Raw genomic sequence first — 20011 nt, 5'->3', positions numbered from 1 at the left:
GAAACTTAACAACGAAGATTTGATCTTTGTAGGTAATTTAATCTCTCTAAAGAGCCCCAAAATGTAATTTTTATCTTTTTCTTCCAAGTTAATGTGTGCAACATCTCCTCAAACAGAAGTTTTATTTGTCACAGTCGTGTCTTGTGATGATACTGCCATCTTCTGGTTAGGACTGACCTATATTATGAAAAGAGTAAGCAGCACACAGGACTGTACTGTAGTTCATAACATTTGCACCACTGCTTAATCAAGCAGATAATGAGCAATAAGATTTGAGGCTGTCTGTGTGTGTGCATTTGTGTGCATGCATATGTGTGTGTGAGAGTATGTGTGTGTGTGTGTGTGTGTGTGTGTGTGTGTGTGTGTGTCAAAACTCGTGAGAGAAGGGGATTTCAGTATAAATATTTATGCCTGGCAAACAGATCAATGGCTATTAAAAAGGTCAAGGTCAGATGATGATGGATGCGGGCTGTATGTATTGACAAATTTTGACCACAATAATGAATTACAAATGCACACACGCTTGCGCACACACATAGACAGCAGACCAAACTGATAAGGATTAATTCATTGATCATGCTTAATCTGTCATAATTAAGTCCATAGGAACAACTGTGATGAGAGCAAGGCTGCATTAAACAGATAAATTATTCAACATGAGGAGGAGGTGGACCCAAGATAAATGAGTGTGGGAGACTGGTGCCAGTAGTCACAGGCTGAGGCTAATTACAGTCTTTTCTTGGAAACTGGCACAGGCTAACTTACAGTAATATTTATAGAGGAATACCATATAACTGTAATTAGACGCTCAGGTTAACATAACAGTTCATGGAAGCACTTGGGTTTCATTATAGTTGACTTTGAATACAGTTGTATCAGACAAGGTAATATCAAATATTAATGTCATATTTGTTGATCTAAATTCCATTATCACGGCAGAAACCGACTGTCCCAATATATAGTACAGACATTATTCAAAGGTTAGGGATATAGCTTTTGTTTGTTCTTAGCAAAGGAGAGCTAGTAGTCCCAGTAGGAATTGAGTCTTTAACCGTGTGTTAAGTCCTTTTAAGTTTATCCTTTAAGTTGTGTATGTATAAACTCCTTCAGGATGTTTCTTTTGTTTAGAGGATTAAGCTGTGGAAATTACAATATCCTATATAATGATTTCCGTTAACATAAGGTAAACTGCTAACTTTGGCAAAGGGATTTAATGATCATGAGCGCAACAATACACCTGGGGCCAGATGTATAAAACTTTGTGGATTCAAGAGTAAATGTCTGTGTATGTATAAACCAAAAATATGCATTAAGCAGCCTTTGTGCCAGATTTATAAATCCCTGCATATGCATAGATCTGCATCACACAAGTCAGTCATCATGAAAATGTACGCATTGTATTTCGTTCTGTACTCGGCTTTGCACTTCAGGTCATGTTAGGCTTTTGTGTTGTTACGCAGAACCATTACAAACTAGTATATAGTATGTCACCATAAACTACTGATAATAATAGACATTATATGTATAAACCTTTGACATTACTCTTTTCTTTGCTATATCATTTGTTATGTTCAATACTGCTGTGTCCTTTGTATTTTCAAGGTAATCTGGAACCTCTCCTCCCATCATGCCCTGATTCCTGGCACCTGTTAGCTGGTCTAAAAGCCTTTCAAGCCCAACCCACTCTCTCTCTCTCTCTCTCACACACACATTGCAGCCAGGATCAGCAGCAGTGCTACCAGCCACCACTTTCTGTATCTTTTGTTTGCAATAAACTTTGCTTTGCAAATCATAGGTGTTGTTTGACTCTGTGTTTCTTCCCTTGAGCCAGGGTCGTGACATACTGGGGGCTCGTCCAGGATAAAGTAGATCCGGAGGAGTTTTGATGTTTTTCCCCTAGGCCTTGGTTTGTTTGATGTGCTGCTTAGCTCTGCGGCTGTGGGCTGCTTTGTTCTTTTCCCTCCTGGTGAGTATATTGTGGGTACAGTTCTGAGTGCTATTGACTTATTGAGTTTACCAGTGATCTCCCTTGTTAGTTAGAGAGTGTGCCAGCTGCATTGAGAAATCCGTCCTTCCATCAGTTCGCTCATTTGTTTTTTTTGTGCCTTTTTTATTTTTGAGGTAACTCTAGGTGGATGCATCAGAAGATGTTTAGACTTTGGTAAAAGTTAGGCAGGTACTGGGGGCTTGCTTTTAATTGTCAGTGCACTCAAGGGGCTTGCTCGCTGTACTCACTAGTGGGTGACTCTATAAGTTAGGTGAGTTGAAGTTAGTGCTCTAATTAGCGGGTACAATTGTGGTAATGTGTCCATGATCCTAACTTTGTGTGTTATGCAGCTTTTGTTCTGTCAAGTGGTGGTGTGTAACTTGACTTTGTGTAGACTAGTTCAGAGTTTGTAGTTGCCTTAGACATTGATAACCAGCAGTTTCCATTTGGTTAATATTTGTTTAGGTAATATTCTGCGCTACATTAGTAGCTTGATGGGTCATTTCTAGTTCTTCTTTTGTGCTTATGGTTTTGGTAGCCATTAGGTAGAGAGAGCATTTGTGATTTTGCTGCTTTTGTGGTATTGGACACTTTGTGCTGTGTGCACTGTACATAATAGTTTGCATACTAGTTTCATTTGCAGCTAATTGTTTATTTAGATGTAGTAAAGTTATCTAGTATGGCAACACTTAATGACTTTGTTAGTGCACCCTCAGAGGAGTTGCTTGAGCAATTCACTAAAGATCAGCTCCTAAAACTTGCCAGTCATTATGACTTCGAGATTGCCAGCAGTGAGAAACGTCTAAGAGAGATTAAAGAAGCTTTTAAGGCTATTCTAACTGAAAATGGTATACTCAAGCCCGCACCTTCACCAGTATCTCAAAAGTACAAATGTCCAATGCGGCCATTGGGTTGAGGTTAAAAGAAATGGCCTTACAAGAATTGCAATTGTAAGATAAGCAAAGGGAATGGCTACTAAAAGAAGCAAATGCATTCAGAACATGAGCATTTCCTTTAAGAACTGGACCTCAAGCATGCTGCTCCAGTGAGCCCTACTAAGTTTGAGCTATCTGGGTTTGATGCAGTTAAACATTCGATTGTTTCCTCCCTTTGTAGAGAAAGATGTTGAAAAGTACTTCCCTCATTTTAAACGTGTGGCTACAATTTCAAAGTGGCCTAAGCATGCCTGGACATTGCTTTTGCAGAGTGTTTTGGTAGGAAAAGTGCAGGACGCTTTTACTGCTTTAAGCATTGAGGAAAGCGAGGATTATGAGACAGTTAAAGGTGCCATATTAAGAACCTATGAGCTCATTCCTGAGGCTTACTGCTTTAGAAGCCTCAGGCTCAACACTCAAACTTGTGTTGAGTTTGCTAAAGAAAAAGGGACCCTTTTTAGTAGATGGTGAAAGTCCCAGAAGGTACAAACTAAAGATCTTAGAAAGATTGCTTGAGGACTTTAAGAATTGTCTGCCTGACGTTGTTTGTACATATATAAATGAGCAAAAAAACGACAATGATTTATAAAGCTGCTGTTTTAGCAGATGAGTTCATGTTGACACACAAGATTAATTTTCTACCTCCACAGGATGAAAAACTCCAACCACCGCCTAGTGAGATGGAGTTTGTTTTCGCAGGGCTTTTACCTGGACATCCGACATACATAGCAAAGATAATGCATTTGCAGATGCCCTTTCAAGGTTGTAAGTGCCTCAATCATAGATCTTAATTCCAATAAGTAGTATCATTCTGTTTACATTTTCATATGTTGAACAACCTGCTTGTAGATGGGGGATGTTATGTTAGCAAAGTGGAACATGGCTTACACTCCTGAGTGTATATTTGTTTACTCAGCTGACCCCTATACTGACAGCTGATTCAAAAACAAATTGAATTTGTTAATATCCATCCAGTTGTATTTTATTTAGTTTCCAGCATCATTTACAGCTCTATATGCAGGCACAGGGGAAGACACATATTATTAGGTTTTGATATTTGTGAACTTCTGCATTTTGAAATTAAAAACCTCCCAAAAGAAGTTCTAACCATGTCACAATGGTATAAGTCATGTCACTAATCAGACATAATCTCTTTACACTCCTAAATATTAGGAAATAGTTGCGAAATGTGTCTTGGACATTCCATTACTTTTATCCTTTTTTTTTGCTGTTTGTTTGTTTGTAAAATTACTCAATTCAACAGGCTGACCAGCTTTGGTTTTCCCAACTTTGTGACTTGGCCTCTACACAGCTGGATGTTTCAAAAATTAAAAAAAATTTAAGTCCACAAAAAATATTAAAACTCAATACTGCACATATACAGTGAAGCACTGGCAAAAACAAACTGTTGACAGCTTATCAACCCACACTACCGCTGAATATGAACATAAAAGTCCCCAAATTATATTTACTAGATTTTACTGTACTTTAGTTCAGACTTTGTCCAAACCAAACTATGCCTGCCATTTCAGTCAGAGAAGCCTCACAGAGAATTTCAGTGTTTGTATTGATCTAAGACATTGAACTTTACCATAGATGGGTTTCTAAATAACTTTTTGCATGTAATCACAATCGGATCCATTTCAGTTTGATTGAAGACTTTTGATGTTGCAAATCCATCTGTCAACCTTTCAGCCATGGCCAACAGACTGTGTTAGAAAAAGGTTTCTCTGCACAGTGGACAGGTGGACTTATTGCTGGAAGTAAACCATTTGTACTGTAGAAAGATGAGAAAAATATGTCAGTGTAACAACAAATGTTAAAAAAACATTTAAAAAAAAAAATCACTATATCATATCAGTGGTGGGTTTATTTATGTAAATAGCTAACATGCACAGGCACTAAAAATCTTGACAGCCAACCACTGGGTATAATATGTTGTTGACATATATAACTCACCAGACATGCTGAGTGGAATTTCTTTTTGCAGGTGCGACAAGCCTTCTTGGGCAGGGAATAGTTGGAGCCATGGATAACAGAGAAGCAGATCATACAATCCTCTATTCCCTCAAAACGCTTATCCACGTTGTTCTTCCACAGAGCCAGGCCCTCCATTATACTGCCATTCTGAACACACAAACACACATTATAATCAGGCTACAGGTTGAGGAACATTGCCTACGTACCATGTTTATATCCACTGTGTCTTTGTGTTGCATTTCTACCTGATGTGTGAGGTAGGTGCTCAGTTGCAGCATCCAGTTCCTCCACTGCTGTACAGCAACACCCACACGCCTCCCACTCTCTACAGTGATAGAGCCTAGAGGGTAATTCTGAGGCAGCTGAATCACCAACTCGATGAAGATATCATCCACAGAATAGGTAGCAATCACCTCCCGCGCTGCTGAGCGGGCCTTCACCTGGGGCAATAAGATAAATAAATAAACACTCCGCTCGCCTGTGCCACGGGGACTCTTTCAGTCAAATACTACTTAACAATCAAGTGCGAGGATCACACTTGATGAACTGAATGCATTATCCCCCAATAAAAGTTAATGTATTTCAAATTAAAAAGGATCCATTGTTACTGCATCATTATATTGCAAATGGGATGCAGGTGCTGCACCACAGGATTTGTTCAACTTAAATGGTTATTACCCCTGTTAACTTTTGTGCAGTTTCCTGGAGATAATCTATGTGGAAACCAGGCTCTGATTTTATAGGAGGAATGCAGAGATAAATAAAAAATTAACAGAAAATATAGATAAATTTAAAAAACAAAAATACCTGAAAAACCTAAGACCTAAAAAAAACAATGAATGTTTCGTTTAAATTTAACAAATTTTTAAGTCTACAAAATGATTATTTCACAACAACAAGAACCCAGAGTAAACCGAAAACTATTAAAAGTTGTAGATACACAAAGAGACCAATGTACTTGCTAACTTACAGTCATGCTGTCAAACATCTGAGTGCTGGACTGGACAGATGAGATCTCTTGGGCTGACAGAACAGGGCTGACATATTTAATGGTGAACTTCTCCACAGCTGCGCTCACTCTCTTCTCCTGGCTATTCCACCACAGCCGCACCATAGCAGGCAGGTCCTGCACTGTGCTGTAGTACACACTGCATGCCAGGTGAGGGAGCTCCCACTCAACACTCTCACTTTCTGCAGGCAAGAAACACAACAGGGGAAATTTAAGCTTGTTTACATTTCACGGCCATGTACGGATATTGTGTAGATGTGTGTGTGTGCTGTTCTTACCTTCAACAGCCAGAGACGGGCTCTCTGTAAAGAAGGTTTTGGTCTCCTTTGAGTCTGACCCCTGGCCTGGGTAGACGGGGTTCTCAGGCATCAGTTTGAAAAGATGAAGGAGGAGCTTGTTAAGAGAGCAGCTTCTCTTAAGATACTGGGCATAATGGGCACGCAGCTAGAGATAAAACAGAAGTCAATATTGTGACAGTACTTTGATATCAACATAACTCTTCTTTCACATCAAAGCAGCACTCTCCATGGAACGTATAAATCTATTTGCTTGTACACACTCTCACACACTCAAACTTCAAAGTCACAACCAGGAACAATCGACCATGTTGTACAAAATATCTGATCATCTTGGACCAGGATTTGTCATGACTCACATGGGAGGGTGAGGATTTGAAAAAGATGAGTAGTAGCTTCCAGGCCAGCAAATACCCCAGGATGCAGGAGTACTCTACACTGAGAGGCTGGACCACTGCAAACTCTCCTACTTGAAGCCCCGCCAGGATGCTATCACACAGCTCCTCACAGGTTGATAGGATGGCCATCAGAGAGGCTGGTGGAGAGCTGAACACAAAAATAAACCAAACTGTAAGAATTATTTAAATACATCACCTATATGAAGTCAGAAGGATTTTTGTATACCTTGTGACAAAACCTAGAAACTAGTGATTATTACATATGTGAAAACTCCACAGTAATAGACTCCCTATTTTACTTACAGACACGGCTCATCTCTATCATCATCAGGCTTGTTGCTGTCTCCTTCTCCATCACATGCGGGCAGCTGAGGCATGACTCTAAATTGACAAGATGCAAGTATATACATGTTTCTTAGTTTTATAAGCCATTACTCGTATGGTAAGTATGGCATGATCATTCCCAGGGATCTCAGGATAGGTGTAACACCTTAATTACGACACACTTCTTAGCAGAATTTTAAGATATTTTTCGGTTAATTTAAGAGAAAGTTACCTATATTTGCAACCATGTACAATGATACACACTCTTAAACTAATTCCTTACTTTTCTAACATGTAGTAGACAGTGATTTGCAGGGGCCTGGCCTTAAACAATAGCAGAGGGCAGAAGGTGTTGAGGAGTGTCTGAAGGGGCTCTGGCAGGTTTGTCTTCTGGTCTGCTATGAATCGTGCTGGCAGGGAGTTTTGGTTCAGCTGCTGCGTAGGCACATAAGTCAGAGCCACACTGACTGACTGCAGTGCCGCCAGAGGAAACACAGGGTCGTCCGGTTCAGTGAAGGCATCTGCATTTAGACAGCAAACAGACAAAAGCACTATGACTCATGAAATCACAAGTTTGTGTTGACTTTGAATTGTATTGCGTTACTAAGTCTCCAAACAAAATGACTGTAAAGTTGGACCAACAAAAACTGAAAATTATAACCCTCATGAAAGTAAGATTTCTTGCAGGGCTGTTGTATTAGACTACATTATTTTTTACTAAATGCTCTCCATTTAGCAACTACCTTATTACCTGGTGATATGCTCAATGAAAAGCACTTTTTACCTTCTTTTGGTGCTTTACTTTTCAGAGCAGAGTTGTTTCCCAAGGACTGTGTCATAACCTCCTAGAATAAAGCTAACACACGTACCTGTGATACTGATAGGCAGAGGCAACAGCAAATTGTAGATTCCTTCTACGAAGAAGTCTCTCCATTCACCCGCCAGTTCTGACGGCAGCTTCTCCATTACATCGGGTGAGGATGATGAGAAGAACTCATTCAGCTCCACTATTAGTATAGTGTTCTCACACACGAACAGCTGCACCCATGGGTTCCACAGACTGCTCACATTCTCACTGGCAGTCTGAGATTGGAAGCAAGCAAAGCGAAGTCGAAGACAATGAGGGACAGCAGATGCAAGACGTAAAGAACTACAGTTGGTGTACATGTATTGCCAAAACCTTTATTAGTGGGCAGCAGAGTAACACAATGCGTACTCTGACTACCACAAGACCTGAGTTCAAGAGTTCAACGCACTGTGGCAGGTATCCACCCTGCTTCAGTGCCTTCACTGCTGAATCCTAACCAGCTATTGGAGGAATTACTCTGTAACTGTCTCTAGTCTCTAACTCACTCCTTTTACCTGAAATAAGAAGACTTTACAACAACTTGTTTATTAAAGCTGAGACTATTGGAACTGCAATTTATTTCAATTCTCTGGGCCTCTGACAACATTGGCCTCAGGCCAAAAATTCAGCCTACAAGGACCAGGTGATAAATTGGGGTAAGAAACACCATGCCTCCCAAACATACAAAGGCATCCCCACCAGAAGATGAAACACCTGTAACAATGACCATGATATCCCAGATGTTTAAGCAGAGAGAGACTTTTATAAAGAGATGTTACAACAACAGCAGGAAAACTTTAAATGTTTTGTACAGGTGATCATCGAAGGTACTAACAAAAGGCTGGATGATGTCATCACAGATGTTCAGGGTGTGAAATCCAGCTTGGAAAACACCCGAGACAAAGTGGACATGTGACAACTGTGCATGAAGAAATGGAAACAAAATTGAAGCTGCTCGAAACTGACATAACAAAATCAAAGGAGGAACTGGACATGATGCTCACAAAATTGGACTTCATCGAGAACCAGTCAAGGAGAAATAACCTCTTAGTTGACGGAATCACAGAAGAAAGAGGTGAGAACTGGGATGTATCGGAGATGAAAACCCGAGGCATGCTTGAGGCATGCATTTAAGACCATGGGCAAAAGTTCCTTGCTATAAGTGTTTTACAGAATATATGGAATACAAAGTTTTGTCTCCTCCTCTTTTTTTTTGCTGATCCGAAAAATGATACAATCCGTGATACGATCCGAACCGTGAGTTTTGTGATCTGTTGCACCCTTAGCTCATATTGATGATATAGTGGCTAAAATGGGTAAAGGTATTGCTATGGCAGAGAAATGTGTTACATATATACCCGCTTCCATTCTTAATCAGGTAGTACAGTCACTTGTTTTGTCACATCTAGAATACTGTTCATATGGTCATCAGCATCACAGAAGGAGCTTCACAAACTTCAATTGACACAAAACAGAACTGCCAGGGTAGTTCTTCAATGCTCATATAGAACAAATGTGACTGTTATGCATAAACGCCTCTCATGGCTGACAGTTGAATACAGACTCGGTGTAAGCCTTCTCTCATTTTTTTAGGAAGGTTTTATCCTCAAGGAATCCTACATTTTTAGCTGATCAATTAGTCTATATACAAAACAGTCAAACTTATTTCACCAGACAGGCACTAGGTGGCGACCTGGTACGTCCTTGACCTAGAAATAATAATTCAAAATCTACAGTACGCTGTAGAGCTATATTCAATTGGAACAAGCTACCAGCATCCACAAGGCTAGTACAGAATAAACATAGATTTAAAAAGATACTGAAAAGTGAATTGTTGCAGGTGACCAAATGATTAACTGTTGTTTTTATGTTTTTGTTTTTCTTCCATATTTATCTTTTTTTTTTTAGATTCTTGTTTTTATTTTTTATTTTCATTATCATCATGAATGGGTAAACTGTAAATTTAATGCTGTGCTAAGTCTTCAAAGTCAGCAGGAATTTAAAACCTCTCATGCTTTTTTTATTTTATCATTATTTTTAACAACTTCTTTTCTTATTTTAATTTATCATTAATTATACTCTATATTTGTGTTCTGTTGTACATTTTTTCTTGCAAGGACCCCAGGAAGACTAGCGGTCATTAAATTGGCAGCTAATGGGGATCCTAATAAAACAACAAACAACAATAGTTTCTTAACTCTCTCTCACCTCCAACCAGGCTAACATAGAGCAGAGCAAGAAGTCCCACTGGCTGCCCCCGAGAACCGTTGGACAATGAGTCACCAGCCATGACAGGAAACGCATCATCTCCACAGTAAGATTCAACTGTTCTGTAACTGCTTGAGACAGGTCACTGAAATACAAAGATGTGAAAAATGTAGTTACGTCAGTAGGAACTATCTAAAAATATTACATTATATCTTAAAAGAGATATAATACAGGAAAACACAGTGTGTTAATGTTTGAATGGTATTCTGTGATTACCTGCTAAAGAGGAACCAGTCCTCCTTGCTGTTCCTCCACTCCATCACAGTGGCCAGGATAGCCTGCAAAACCTCCTCTTCTACTTGTGTATCGGCTTGTAGACAGCACAGCAGCACCGCCAGACACCCATACACATCTGTGACACAAAGCCCAACATTATCATTTGCTTGGTTAAGTCCAACATGTCCCATTTATGCATTTGTATGTGTTTATGTGTGTATTCTCACTGTCATTCTCTTGCCAGTTGATTATTCCAGAAGTAGCCAGAGCTACGAGAGTCTCTCTGTCTTCTTTGGTCATGGTGGGGCAGAGTACCTGGAGTGTGCTCAGTTTGCTTTGAGACACTGGGAACAAACTGACCAAACACAGAACATTTTCAATATTTAACACAGCAGTAAGAGTGGCCACACATCAGCTTTAATTGTGAAATCAAAAGTATTTAAAATGATTATTAACAAAATAAAGTACTCACCTATCTGCACTGCCGTAGAGCTTCCTCAAGCTTGCACTGTGAGTGGCTTCCAAGTTGTTGGTGTCAATGTATTCTTCTAAAGTCAGGGACCAAAGACCTCCAAGCTCTACTGACCTACAGGGTAACACAGTACACAGTATATTCAGTGGGTATCGTTCAAATCATGGCCTGGCAATACCTTCTGACTTCTGTTGTCTTGTTTCTTCAAAAGCTGATACATTTATTCAAGATATGGCTTCCAGAATCAATTTTCATACTCCCTCTTCACAGTTTGTTTTTTGTAATAAACAATTTTTATTGACTGCCAGATAATGTATAGTCCAACAAATTAATCACACCCATGTCTTTGGAGGAGGCTCCATGTAGAATATTATTATAGGTTTGTTTCCACTTACTCTGCCAAGAACTAAATTAATTTCTTGTTAGTCAGAAATCAATCAGTGAACCTCACCTTGAGTAGAGTGTCTCCAGCAGGTCTGTTATTGGAACCTGGCCGTGCAGTCCTTCTGACAACCCCCAGTCAGTCAGCAGGCTGTGATAGGCAGACACTATAGTAGGGCTGTACTCTACCTCCTTACACCACTGCAGAGCATACAGCAATTCTGCAACTGCCAAACAAAAGCATACATATACAGACATATTAAACAGTGTCATAGATTGCAGAGAGAATGAAAAACAACAAAGTCAGTGAAGAAAATAGAGCATTTCCTGTTTGTTTACCTGTGTACTTAATGTTTGGCAGGTGTGAAGGACACTTTGCCTTCTTTTGGTCACAAGGTATGAATGCAGCAGTCCGGATCACCCTCCCTAATAGGGCACAGGCACATAGGTGGGCTGGTAATCTGTTTGACACCTTACACTTCCAGATATCCATGGAGGGTTTTTCACAAACTCCTCGATGACGGCTGGCCAGTAAAGGGGTCTTGACCCACTGCGAAGGACAGATGAAGGGGAATTACCACATATGAATGTCAAGTGTATGCAAGATTTAATTACAGCAGAATCGTTTCACAGCTGACTGCAGTGCTAGATAAGTTCATCGTGACCAATATGGTAGTAACTGAAGTAAGGACAATGAATTGGCTGGCTCACCTGGGGAGGTAAGGCCTGTCTTATTCTTGTCCATCCTGTCTGGCTGGGTGTCAAATAGGTAAAGAACTGGACAAGGAGGTGGGAGTCTTGATCGCAAACAGAGATGATTGTCTCTACTATGCTCTGTACAGCCAGAACCAGAACCTGTAGACTAAAACATAACACCAAGAAGCCTGAGTTACCTAAAACCACAACAAAGCCTTAGACAGATTCGTAAATATAGTGTCAACGATTCAAACACACTGAACAGGCCCAAAGTTGAGGAAGGATAATTGACAATCCAGCTTGGGGTTTTAAACACTACATGAGAAGGGAGTGTTTAGTTACCTTTTAATGTCCAGAGAGACAGTGAGTAGTTGGTTCGTCACCCAAAGAGCTGCTCTGTGCAGGAAACCACCTTCATTGGCCTCATATTCAGAGTGTTGGACCAATGACTGGACCCCGGCTACACACGCTTTCTTCAGCTTCTCTAAAAGTGAATCTTTCAAAGCAATAGACACAAATTAGTTATTTAGCAAGGATGTCAAGTACGAGTATATGTATATATGCACTTTGTAAGTACCTACCAGAAAGGTGAGTGTGTGTTTGATCTTGGGCTGTGAGCTGGAAAACAGTGAGCAAAAGTTCCTCAGCAGACTGTAGTAGAAGACAGTCTTGTACAGAAGAGAAGAATGTGGAGGCCACATCACAGATAAAGGAGACGAGTGGCTCCATATTGCCTGCATCTGACAGACTCTTAGTCTCAGACAGAGTGGCGTGGAGCTTCTCCAAGATCTTCTCCATGTACACCTCCCCTATCAGAGGTTCTGTGCATGTAACACAAATAAAAAAGATGATTATACAGTTGGGAGAATGATAAACTCCATGTGCATTCAGAGTTCAGCAAAAATGTATTTTCCTCAACAATGACAAATATAACGGCCACTGTGTGTGTGAGAGAGAGTTTATTCACCATTGTTGTGGTGCTGAGAGAGGACTAGGCTGATAAGAGTCCAACTGGGGCTGCTAGCAGAAGAGGAAGAACTGGAAGAATTGCGTCCCATCTTGCACAGCTCCTTAGTCAGTCCTAAGAGTTGCTCGCCCAGAACTGAACCTTTCAGCCAATCCCTACAGCTCTTCAGAGTCTCTGGATCTGCACATGCCTGACAGGATGAATAAAAAGTAGCATAGACATTTATTATAGTGTAAATTTGATGTATAGGTAGATAACACACTGTCTGTGTAAGTAGAACAACACATACCCTCTGTATGACTTGCAGGATAATTCCCCACTGTAGATTCATCTATAAAAAAAGAGTGAAGAGCATGAATTGCAGCAAAAAAGACAACACATAAATTAGAGATAATCCTACAACACAAGAGGGATCATCACGCTTCACATCAGAAACATGAAACAACATGAGGTAGTATGTTTTGACATCAAGATTTTATGTTACCGTGGTGATGTGGTTGAGGATGCGGGTGGTCTCTTGCTGGCTGCAGCAGTAGAGAGAGCTGAAAACCATCTCCACCAGGTGCTCTGTGTCACTGCGCCCCTTCTCAGCCAGCCACACCACCACTCGCTCCAGCAGGAACTGCATCGCTGGGTTGTTCAAATTCACCTCGTCCCTCTGCTCACCGTCCGTTGTTATTTTATCATCCGATTCCACCAATTTCTAAAACAATTATAGTTTAGGGAAAAAGTCAATTGCGTTAAAGAATTGTAAAACCTTGTTAAAGCCTTAGTGTTTTCCATTATTGATTTCAAAGGGCCATGCCAGTGTGTTTGCATCTTTAAGCTCACACATTAAAAACTGCCGATATTTAACATTACTGCCAACAATTTTTCAAAGCATATCACAAGTTTTTATACTGAACTCATCCCTTTCAGTTGTATATATTTTTTACAGATTTGGCCATTACAAAGACAAATTGATGAGGCTTAAAGATAAAAAATGACTGACACTGAAATATACTTTTATCTGTAATTGTCAAGACTTACACTGAAGACCCTGGGTGTGTGAAAAGACCGCAGGAGTAGAGAGAGGAAAACAAGATGTCTCTCTGAGTTTTTCTCATTCACATGCACCAGGCACAGTTGTGCCAGCTGGCACACTACATCCTCAAAATGTTGGGTCTGTGGGGATCCGAATGCTTTCTCATTCACAAGGTCCGACACCGTCTGAACTGGCTTCTCAACACCATCACCCTCGACTCCAGTTCCTTCATTTAATTCTGTCTTAGACAAACAGATCTTGACAGATTTCTTCTTCTGGACTTGTTTTCTGTTTACTCTCTCAGGGTAACGCATCACCTGAAGACATCAAAGAAAGTGAGAATGGATTTATTTAGGGATTATTTTTTCTGTTTCTCCTTGGTCACTTTTTTAAAACATTAATGGCTCTGACAGCCATATTGATTTGCTGTATCCTCAGTGTCAACATGGAGAATTCAGTGGGGTATATCTGAACCAGATATTCCCCAAAACCAAACTCACCTGCAGCAAGGTGGCTACTCCTTCCAAAGCCTGTGGATCTGCTTCCTCGTTGTCTGCGTAACGCACAAAAAGAAGACCAAGACCCTCCCAGAAGTCTGCCAGGAGTCCTTGAAAGACATCTTTGCTCTCATTAGCTTCGCTCCCACTATGTATACCTGCCCTCTTCTCCCATGAAACGAGCAGTTCAGTGACCAAAAGGAAAAGAGGGCTATTCTGAAGGGAGGGATTTTCAAGAGCTCTTTCTAGTAGTGGTAAGAGCTGCAAAAAACAAACAACAAAACAATGTCAGAAAGGTAGGGACTTCTTAGTAGATTTGACATGATAGAAAAAAGTATGTGCGATCTAACCTGCTGTGAAATAAGCATGTTCCGTATTCTTCTCTGATCATCCTCCTCTTCCGTATTGTGCAGTATGCAGTACCTCAAGCACTCAACAGCAGAAGTCACTATAACTGCACTCTCTGATGGGCTTGTTGCTGCACGCTCACTGGACAGACTGAAACAAACACACAGACACTAATGTTATAGAGTGTGATACATGAATTCTGATATGGTTGAAATCCACATCATGATGTTGACAAGAATAATACATGTATTACTTTATGTCAGTATAGATGGTACGGCAATTGTAGGCAAAAATCACATACAAAATAATCAAATTATTGCCCAATGAACTGTGTTCCACTAGGAAAATTCTTCAAAGTTGTAATACAAAGGCTCAATTTACTAATTTTTTTAGTTTATGATTAAAATTTGCATAGATTAAAAAGATAATACGATATGTGCTTATCATCACAATATGGTTCCCTTGAAATTTTATACATGATAATATTGAATTATCACCCCGCCCAAGTATACACACACACAAAAACAAATTACCCGTGTATGAGAGAAGTGAAGAAAGTGGTGTAGAAGTCCAAGGTTGGATCCGTGACCTGCTGGGGCAGTTTGCTGAGGAGCGGCATTAAATTGGGGTGGAGTGCTTTAGCCATGCCTTTGCCACCCTCTCTTAATAGAGCCCAAAGTTTAGGTAATACGCCCTTCTTAGCATTCACATGTGTCCAGCAGTCCTGGAAATTGGAACAGAAAAATGTAAGATTAGATGCAACTTTAAAATAAAGTGGATTAACAAAAATGCATCACCTACAAACCTACTGTATGAATGTGTAGATGCACTTAATGACCAAGACATATAGCTTACAGGGATTGTAGACACAACATGAAGAACAGCTTCCCACACAGGAGGCAGCACTACAGGATCTGTGTCATCAATGCTGAGGAGAACCGCAGGGCAGAATCGTGCTGCTTCAGCCTGGACAAGTCCTGGAGTTAACTCACACAGAGCGCATACCATCTCGAAAAATGCCCCTCGCACCTGTGGAGAAACACAAATTAAAAAAAAAAAAAAATAGGGAACTAACTTTCTCAAAACAGATGAATGCACGTATATCAGATGACAGTCAGCACATAAACAAATATAATTCAACTTCGCATGCAGGACTTAAGGTATAATTTCATGTTACTGTCAAATGTAAGTATGGAAATTCAAAGTGGAAGAAAAACATTCAATATATTATATTATATTTGATTTAAGTGAAACTACATTATGTGCTTGTGACAAATGAACATTCATGTATTGCTTTGTTATATGCCTACGTATTCCAACCTCTGTTATAAGCAGAGCAGTCTTATTCAATGCTGGTACCTGTGGTGTCTTGTGTTTGCTGTATTTCCAGAACTTCCCAGAGGTAACAAGATGAGATAGTCTTTGCTCCAGGGCCACCCTGTCATCCTGGGGCAGCAGGGAAAGCAGTCTCTTCACCCCCAGCAGAGAGCTGGTCAGCATGCGCACATATTTGGCTTCTCTCTCTTCTTCTGTCACACTTCTAAAGAACAGAGAGAAACACTGCCTCACTAAAGACTCTGAAAGAATATATTATCCTTGTGCCAACACAGTGAGAGGAATGGACATGAACAATATAATAAGACAAACTGTTAACTTACTGTGGATCGCTCAGTGTGTCTGCAGTTTCCTTTAACAAAACATCTTGAAGAACCTGTAATAAAATGATTAAGACAACAATTTTGGTGTTAAGATTAGCTCATTAGATTACAGTGCAATTTACCTCATCCTCATTAAAACCACCACAACTACTCACATTCAGTATCTCATCTTTGCAAAAGCTGAGCGCCTCGGGCTGTTTGGCTGGTGAGAAGGCAGCCTGGAAGGCCTGGCATGCAGCAGAAGCTGCAGGTGTGTAGGTGTCACACTGGGACAGAATCCAGTGGCCCATCAAGCTCTTCAGAAATGGGGCCAAGCTGCGACGTACTTTCAGCACCAGCTGCTCAAAGGCCTGCTGGGTGGCCTCCCTGATGCGGCGATCATAGTCCTGGTAAACAAAAAAGACAAAATTCACTTAATGTGGATCCACCTCAAACACAGACACAGACACATATTTCAAGTCACACTGAAATACTATTCTTAATTTGAATGTGGTTCCAGGGAAGATAATTGTAAAATCTGAGTAGTAATGTATGCATTAAAGATTAGGGCTGGATTTTTTTTTTTTTTAATTCCAATTAATTGCTCTGAGCTCTCGGTTCGTGTTTCTTTACAGGATATTATCTCTGGCTATGAGATGTGAAGCTAGGGAAGTTGACTGAACAGCATTTGGATTCTACTGAAACGTGTTAACAATTCAGCCTGTGATGTTATAGGACAGTGAAACTGTGTTGCTTACTTGTTACAGTGGTATGAAAAAGTTTAGGCACCCCTCTGAGGCTGCATAATAATTTACTCTGTCTTCACAGAAAATTATCACATTGGCATGCCATTCATTTTCTAATAAAAGCTGAGTACTGGGGTATTTTCCAGACAAAGATTTTTAGTGTAGCAATATTAAGTTGTATGAAATTAAATCAGACTGATTAATTGGAGCACAAAATTGGTTTGGTGAGATCATTAAGTCTTGAACTTCATAGCCAGGTGCATCAAATCATGAGAAAAGGTATTTAAGGTGGCCAATTGCAAGTTGTTCTTCTCTTTGACTCTCCTCTGAAGAGTGGCAACATGGGGTCCTCAAAACAACTCTCACATGACCTGAAAACAAAGATTGTTCAACATTATGGGTTAGGGGAAGGCTACAAAAAGCTATCTCAGAGATTTCAGCTGTCAGTTTCCACTGTGAGGAACATAGTGAGGAAATGGAAGACCACAGGCACGGTTCTTGTTAAGGCCAGAAGTGGCAGGCCAAGAAATATTTCGGAGAGGCAAAGGCGAAGGATGGTGAGAATGGTCAAAGACAACCCACAGACCACCTCCAAAGACCTACAACATCATCTTGCGGCAGATGGTGTCACTGCGCATCGTTCAACAATTCAGCGCACTTTGCACAGGGAGAAGCTGTATGGGAGAGTGATACGGAAGAAGCCTTTTCTGCACACACGCCACAAACAGAGTCGCTTGAGGTATGCAAAAGCACATTTGGACAAGCCAGCTTCATTTTGGAATAAGGTCCTGCGGACTAATGAAAATAAGATTGAGTTATTTGTTCATAACAAGGGGCGTTATGCATGGAGGCGAAAGAACACAGCATTCCAAGAAAAACACTTGCTACCCACAGTAAAATTTGGTAGAGGTTCCATCATGCTGTGGGGCTGTGTGGCCAGTGCCAGTATTGGGAATCTTGTTAAAGTTGAGGGTCGCATGGATTCCACTCATTATCAGCGGATTCTTGAGAATAATGTTCAAGAGTCAGTCACAAAGTTGAAGTTACGCCGGGGCTGGATATTTCAACAAGACAACAACCCAAAACACTGCTCAAAATGTACTCAGGAATTCATGCAGAGGAACAAATACAATGTTCTGGAATGGCCATCCCAGCCCCCAGACATGAATATCATTGAAAATCTGTGGGATGATTTGATGGGCACTGTCCATGCTTGGCAACCATCAAATCTAAGTGAACTGGAGGTGTTTTGTAAGGAGGAAAGGTCCTAAATACCTTCATCCAGAATCCAGACACTCATTACAGGCTATAGGAAGCGTCTAGAGGCTGTTATTTTTGCAAAGGGAGGCTCGACTAAATATTAATGTGATTTTTCTGTTGGAGTGCCCAAATTTATGCACCTTTGTTTTGATGCATATTGCACATTTTCTGTTAATCCAATAAACCTCATTTCACAACTGAAATAATGCTGGGTCCATCAGTTATTTGATTGATCAAAATGAAATTGCTGATCCAAACACCCAATGATTTATAAATGAAAATAATGGAAATTGTCAGGGGTGCCTAAACTTTTTCATACCACTATAAATGTAGAAGACATTTTAGGTTCCCAAGATAAAGTGGGAAGCATTTTCTGCCATATTAGCATTTATCTGATGTAACTGAATCAAGAATCAAATTATATTGAATTGAATCAAATCGAAATTAATTGATTCTGGATTTTCTAAATCAAAATTGAATCGGGAGATCAGTGGTGATATCCACTCCTATTAAAGATGTACCATTTCCAAAATGTTAAAAATAATGTGACACTGAAGCAAAAGAATACAAGTAAATAACTTCATGAACATGTGGTGAATGACCAGCTTACCACTGATATCTTGCAGTAAATCCTCGGCCAGTATGGCAGGACCCCTTTAACATCTTCAGCATCGCGTTCCTGACACATGGACCCAAAGTCCTGCACAGCCTGGAAAGTGTACACAGTATCAATACACACAAACCTCGACCATAGACACAGCCTGGGTGACTTCAACATACCCAATGAAAGATTTGCACACTGTATTTTAACTTTGTGCGTGCTTTTCGCCCCAGTAGCGGAAAGACAATTAAAAGTTGAAGTTGAGGTTTAAACTCACTTTCAGTCTGGTGACTCCATCTCTTTTGGAGAGTTTCCGGAGCACTAGGCGGAAATCAGCATCTACCAGGTTGTCTATCTCCTCCGCGCCGTGGACAGCTGGGACATAACTCAACTCTGAAGTAACCGTGGAGTCAAAGCCCACAAAGCCCGGGATAACACCACCTTCCCGAGCCAACACCTCAGCAGCCCGGCCGCTACTGGATGGCTAGAATTGGGACAAAAATGTGTCGTTACAGAGAGGAACAGTCACGTTAGCGAGACAGAAGAGTCGTTGGTTATGAAACGGTTGACAGCAGTCACGCGTAAGTTAACTTAACGTTAGCTGTTTAACGTTTAGCTTGTGCTCGTTTGTAGCTAGCCGTGTTATTTTAACACTGTACATTACAGAAATGTGTACTTACCCGAACATTTCCTTTAGTTCGCTGTTTATTCTTACCCCCCATGGGTACGTATGAACATTTAAAGTTTCAGTTTCCTATGGTAACGTAGTACTTAGTAGCGCTGGAAGTGTTGATGCTGTGAGTGAAAACCGAAGAAGTTCCGGAACTGAAGACTTCCTGTCTACAACTTTCAAAATAAAGTAGCATCTTCACGAACCTGTACACAACATTGTTTTTGTGTAAAAGTTACCTGTGAGTACAAACATAAACATGAACAAACAAATTAACAACTAAATAAACAGAGATAAACACTTCAATAGTTAAATCAATTAAAAATAAATACAGTTTCCTGATGAAAAAGGACATGAATAAATTAATGTCTTGGATGTATTTTCTTTCATTTCCATAAATAACCTTTTATTTATTTATTTATGCATTTATACATTTATTCATACATACATGT

General features: G+C 40.2%; 1 protein-coding gene and 1 long non-coding RNA gene across 2 annotated transcripts; one reads left to right on the top strand and one right to left on the bottom strand.

Moving 5' to 3' along the window:
• The first annotated feature begins 1195 nt into the window (after positions 1–1195).
• On the top strand, positions 1196–4265 carry LOC122995374. Its single transcript, XR_006406787.1, has 2 exons — positions 1196–1966; positions 3573–4265. It is a non-coding gene; the product is annotated as an uncharacterized LOC122995374 (long non-coding RNA).
• Positions 3874–19720, bottom strand: ltn1 (listerin E3 ubiquitin protein ligase 1). The gene is made up of 32 exons (XM_044370581.1): positions 19570–19720; positions 19167–19373; positions 18899–18997; positions 16459–16689; positions 16304–16356; positions 16005–16185; positions 15501–15674; positions 15179–15369; positions 14648–14795; positions 14301–14558; positions 13806–14117; positions 13261–13479; positions 13066–13107; positions 12777–12966; positions 12391–12630; positions 12152–12305; positions 11825–11975; positions 11453–11663; positions 11184–11340; positions 10733–10846; positions 10488–10615; positions 10261–10396; positions 9985–10129; positions 7799–8012; positions 7213–7450; positions 6909–6986; positions 6567–6753; positions 6190–6355; positions 5873–6093; positions 5148–5342; positions 4882–5049; positions 3874–4699 (listed from the first exon to the last, which is right to left on the bottom strand). Exons 1-32 carry the CDS (start codon positions 19609–19611, stop codon positions 4637–4639), a joined length of 5313 nt encoding a protein of 1770 aa, XP_044226516.1. The 5' UTR covers positions 19612–19720; the 3' UTR covers positions 3874–4636.
• Positions 19721–20011: the final 291 nt, after the last annotated feature.

The sequence above is a fragment of the Thunnus albacares genome, chromosome 13 (genome assembly GCF_914725855.1).
Source record: "Thunnus albacares chromosome 13, fThuAlb1.1, whole genome shotgun sequence".
NCBI classification, from domain to species: Eukaryota; Metazoa; Chordata; class Actinopteri; order Scombriformes; family Scombridae; genus Thunnus; species Thunnus albacares.
Note: the sequence above shows the minus strand (reverse complement) of the source record. Positions and strands in the feature narration are given on the sequence as shown.

What these genes read in the sequence shown, in the direction of transcription:
- ltn1 (XM_044370581.1), bottom strand. Translation starts at nt 19,611, where the DNA reads ATGGGGGGTAAGAATAAACAGCGAACTAAAGGAAATGTTCGG. An exon ending in GCAAAGATGAGATACTGAAT is followed by an intron (nt 16,357 to 16,458) that starts GTGAGTAGTTGT and finishes ATTTTATTACAG; the next exon opens with GTTCTTCAAGATGTTTTGTT. An exon ending in TCCTCAACCACATCACCACG is followed by an intron (nt 13,108 to 13,260) that starts GTAACATAAAAT and finishes CTTTTTTTATAG; the next exon opens with ATGAATCTACAGTGGGGAAT.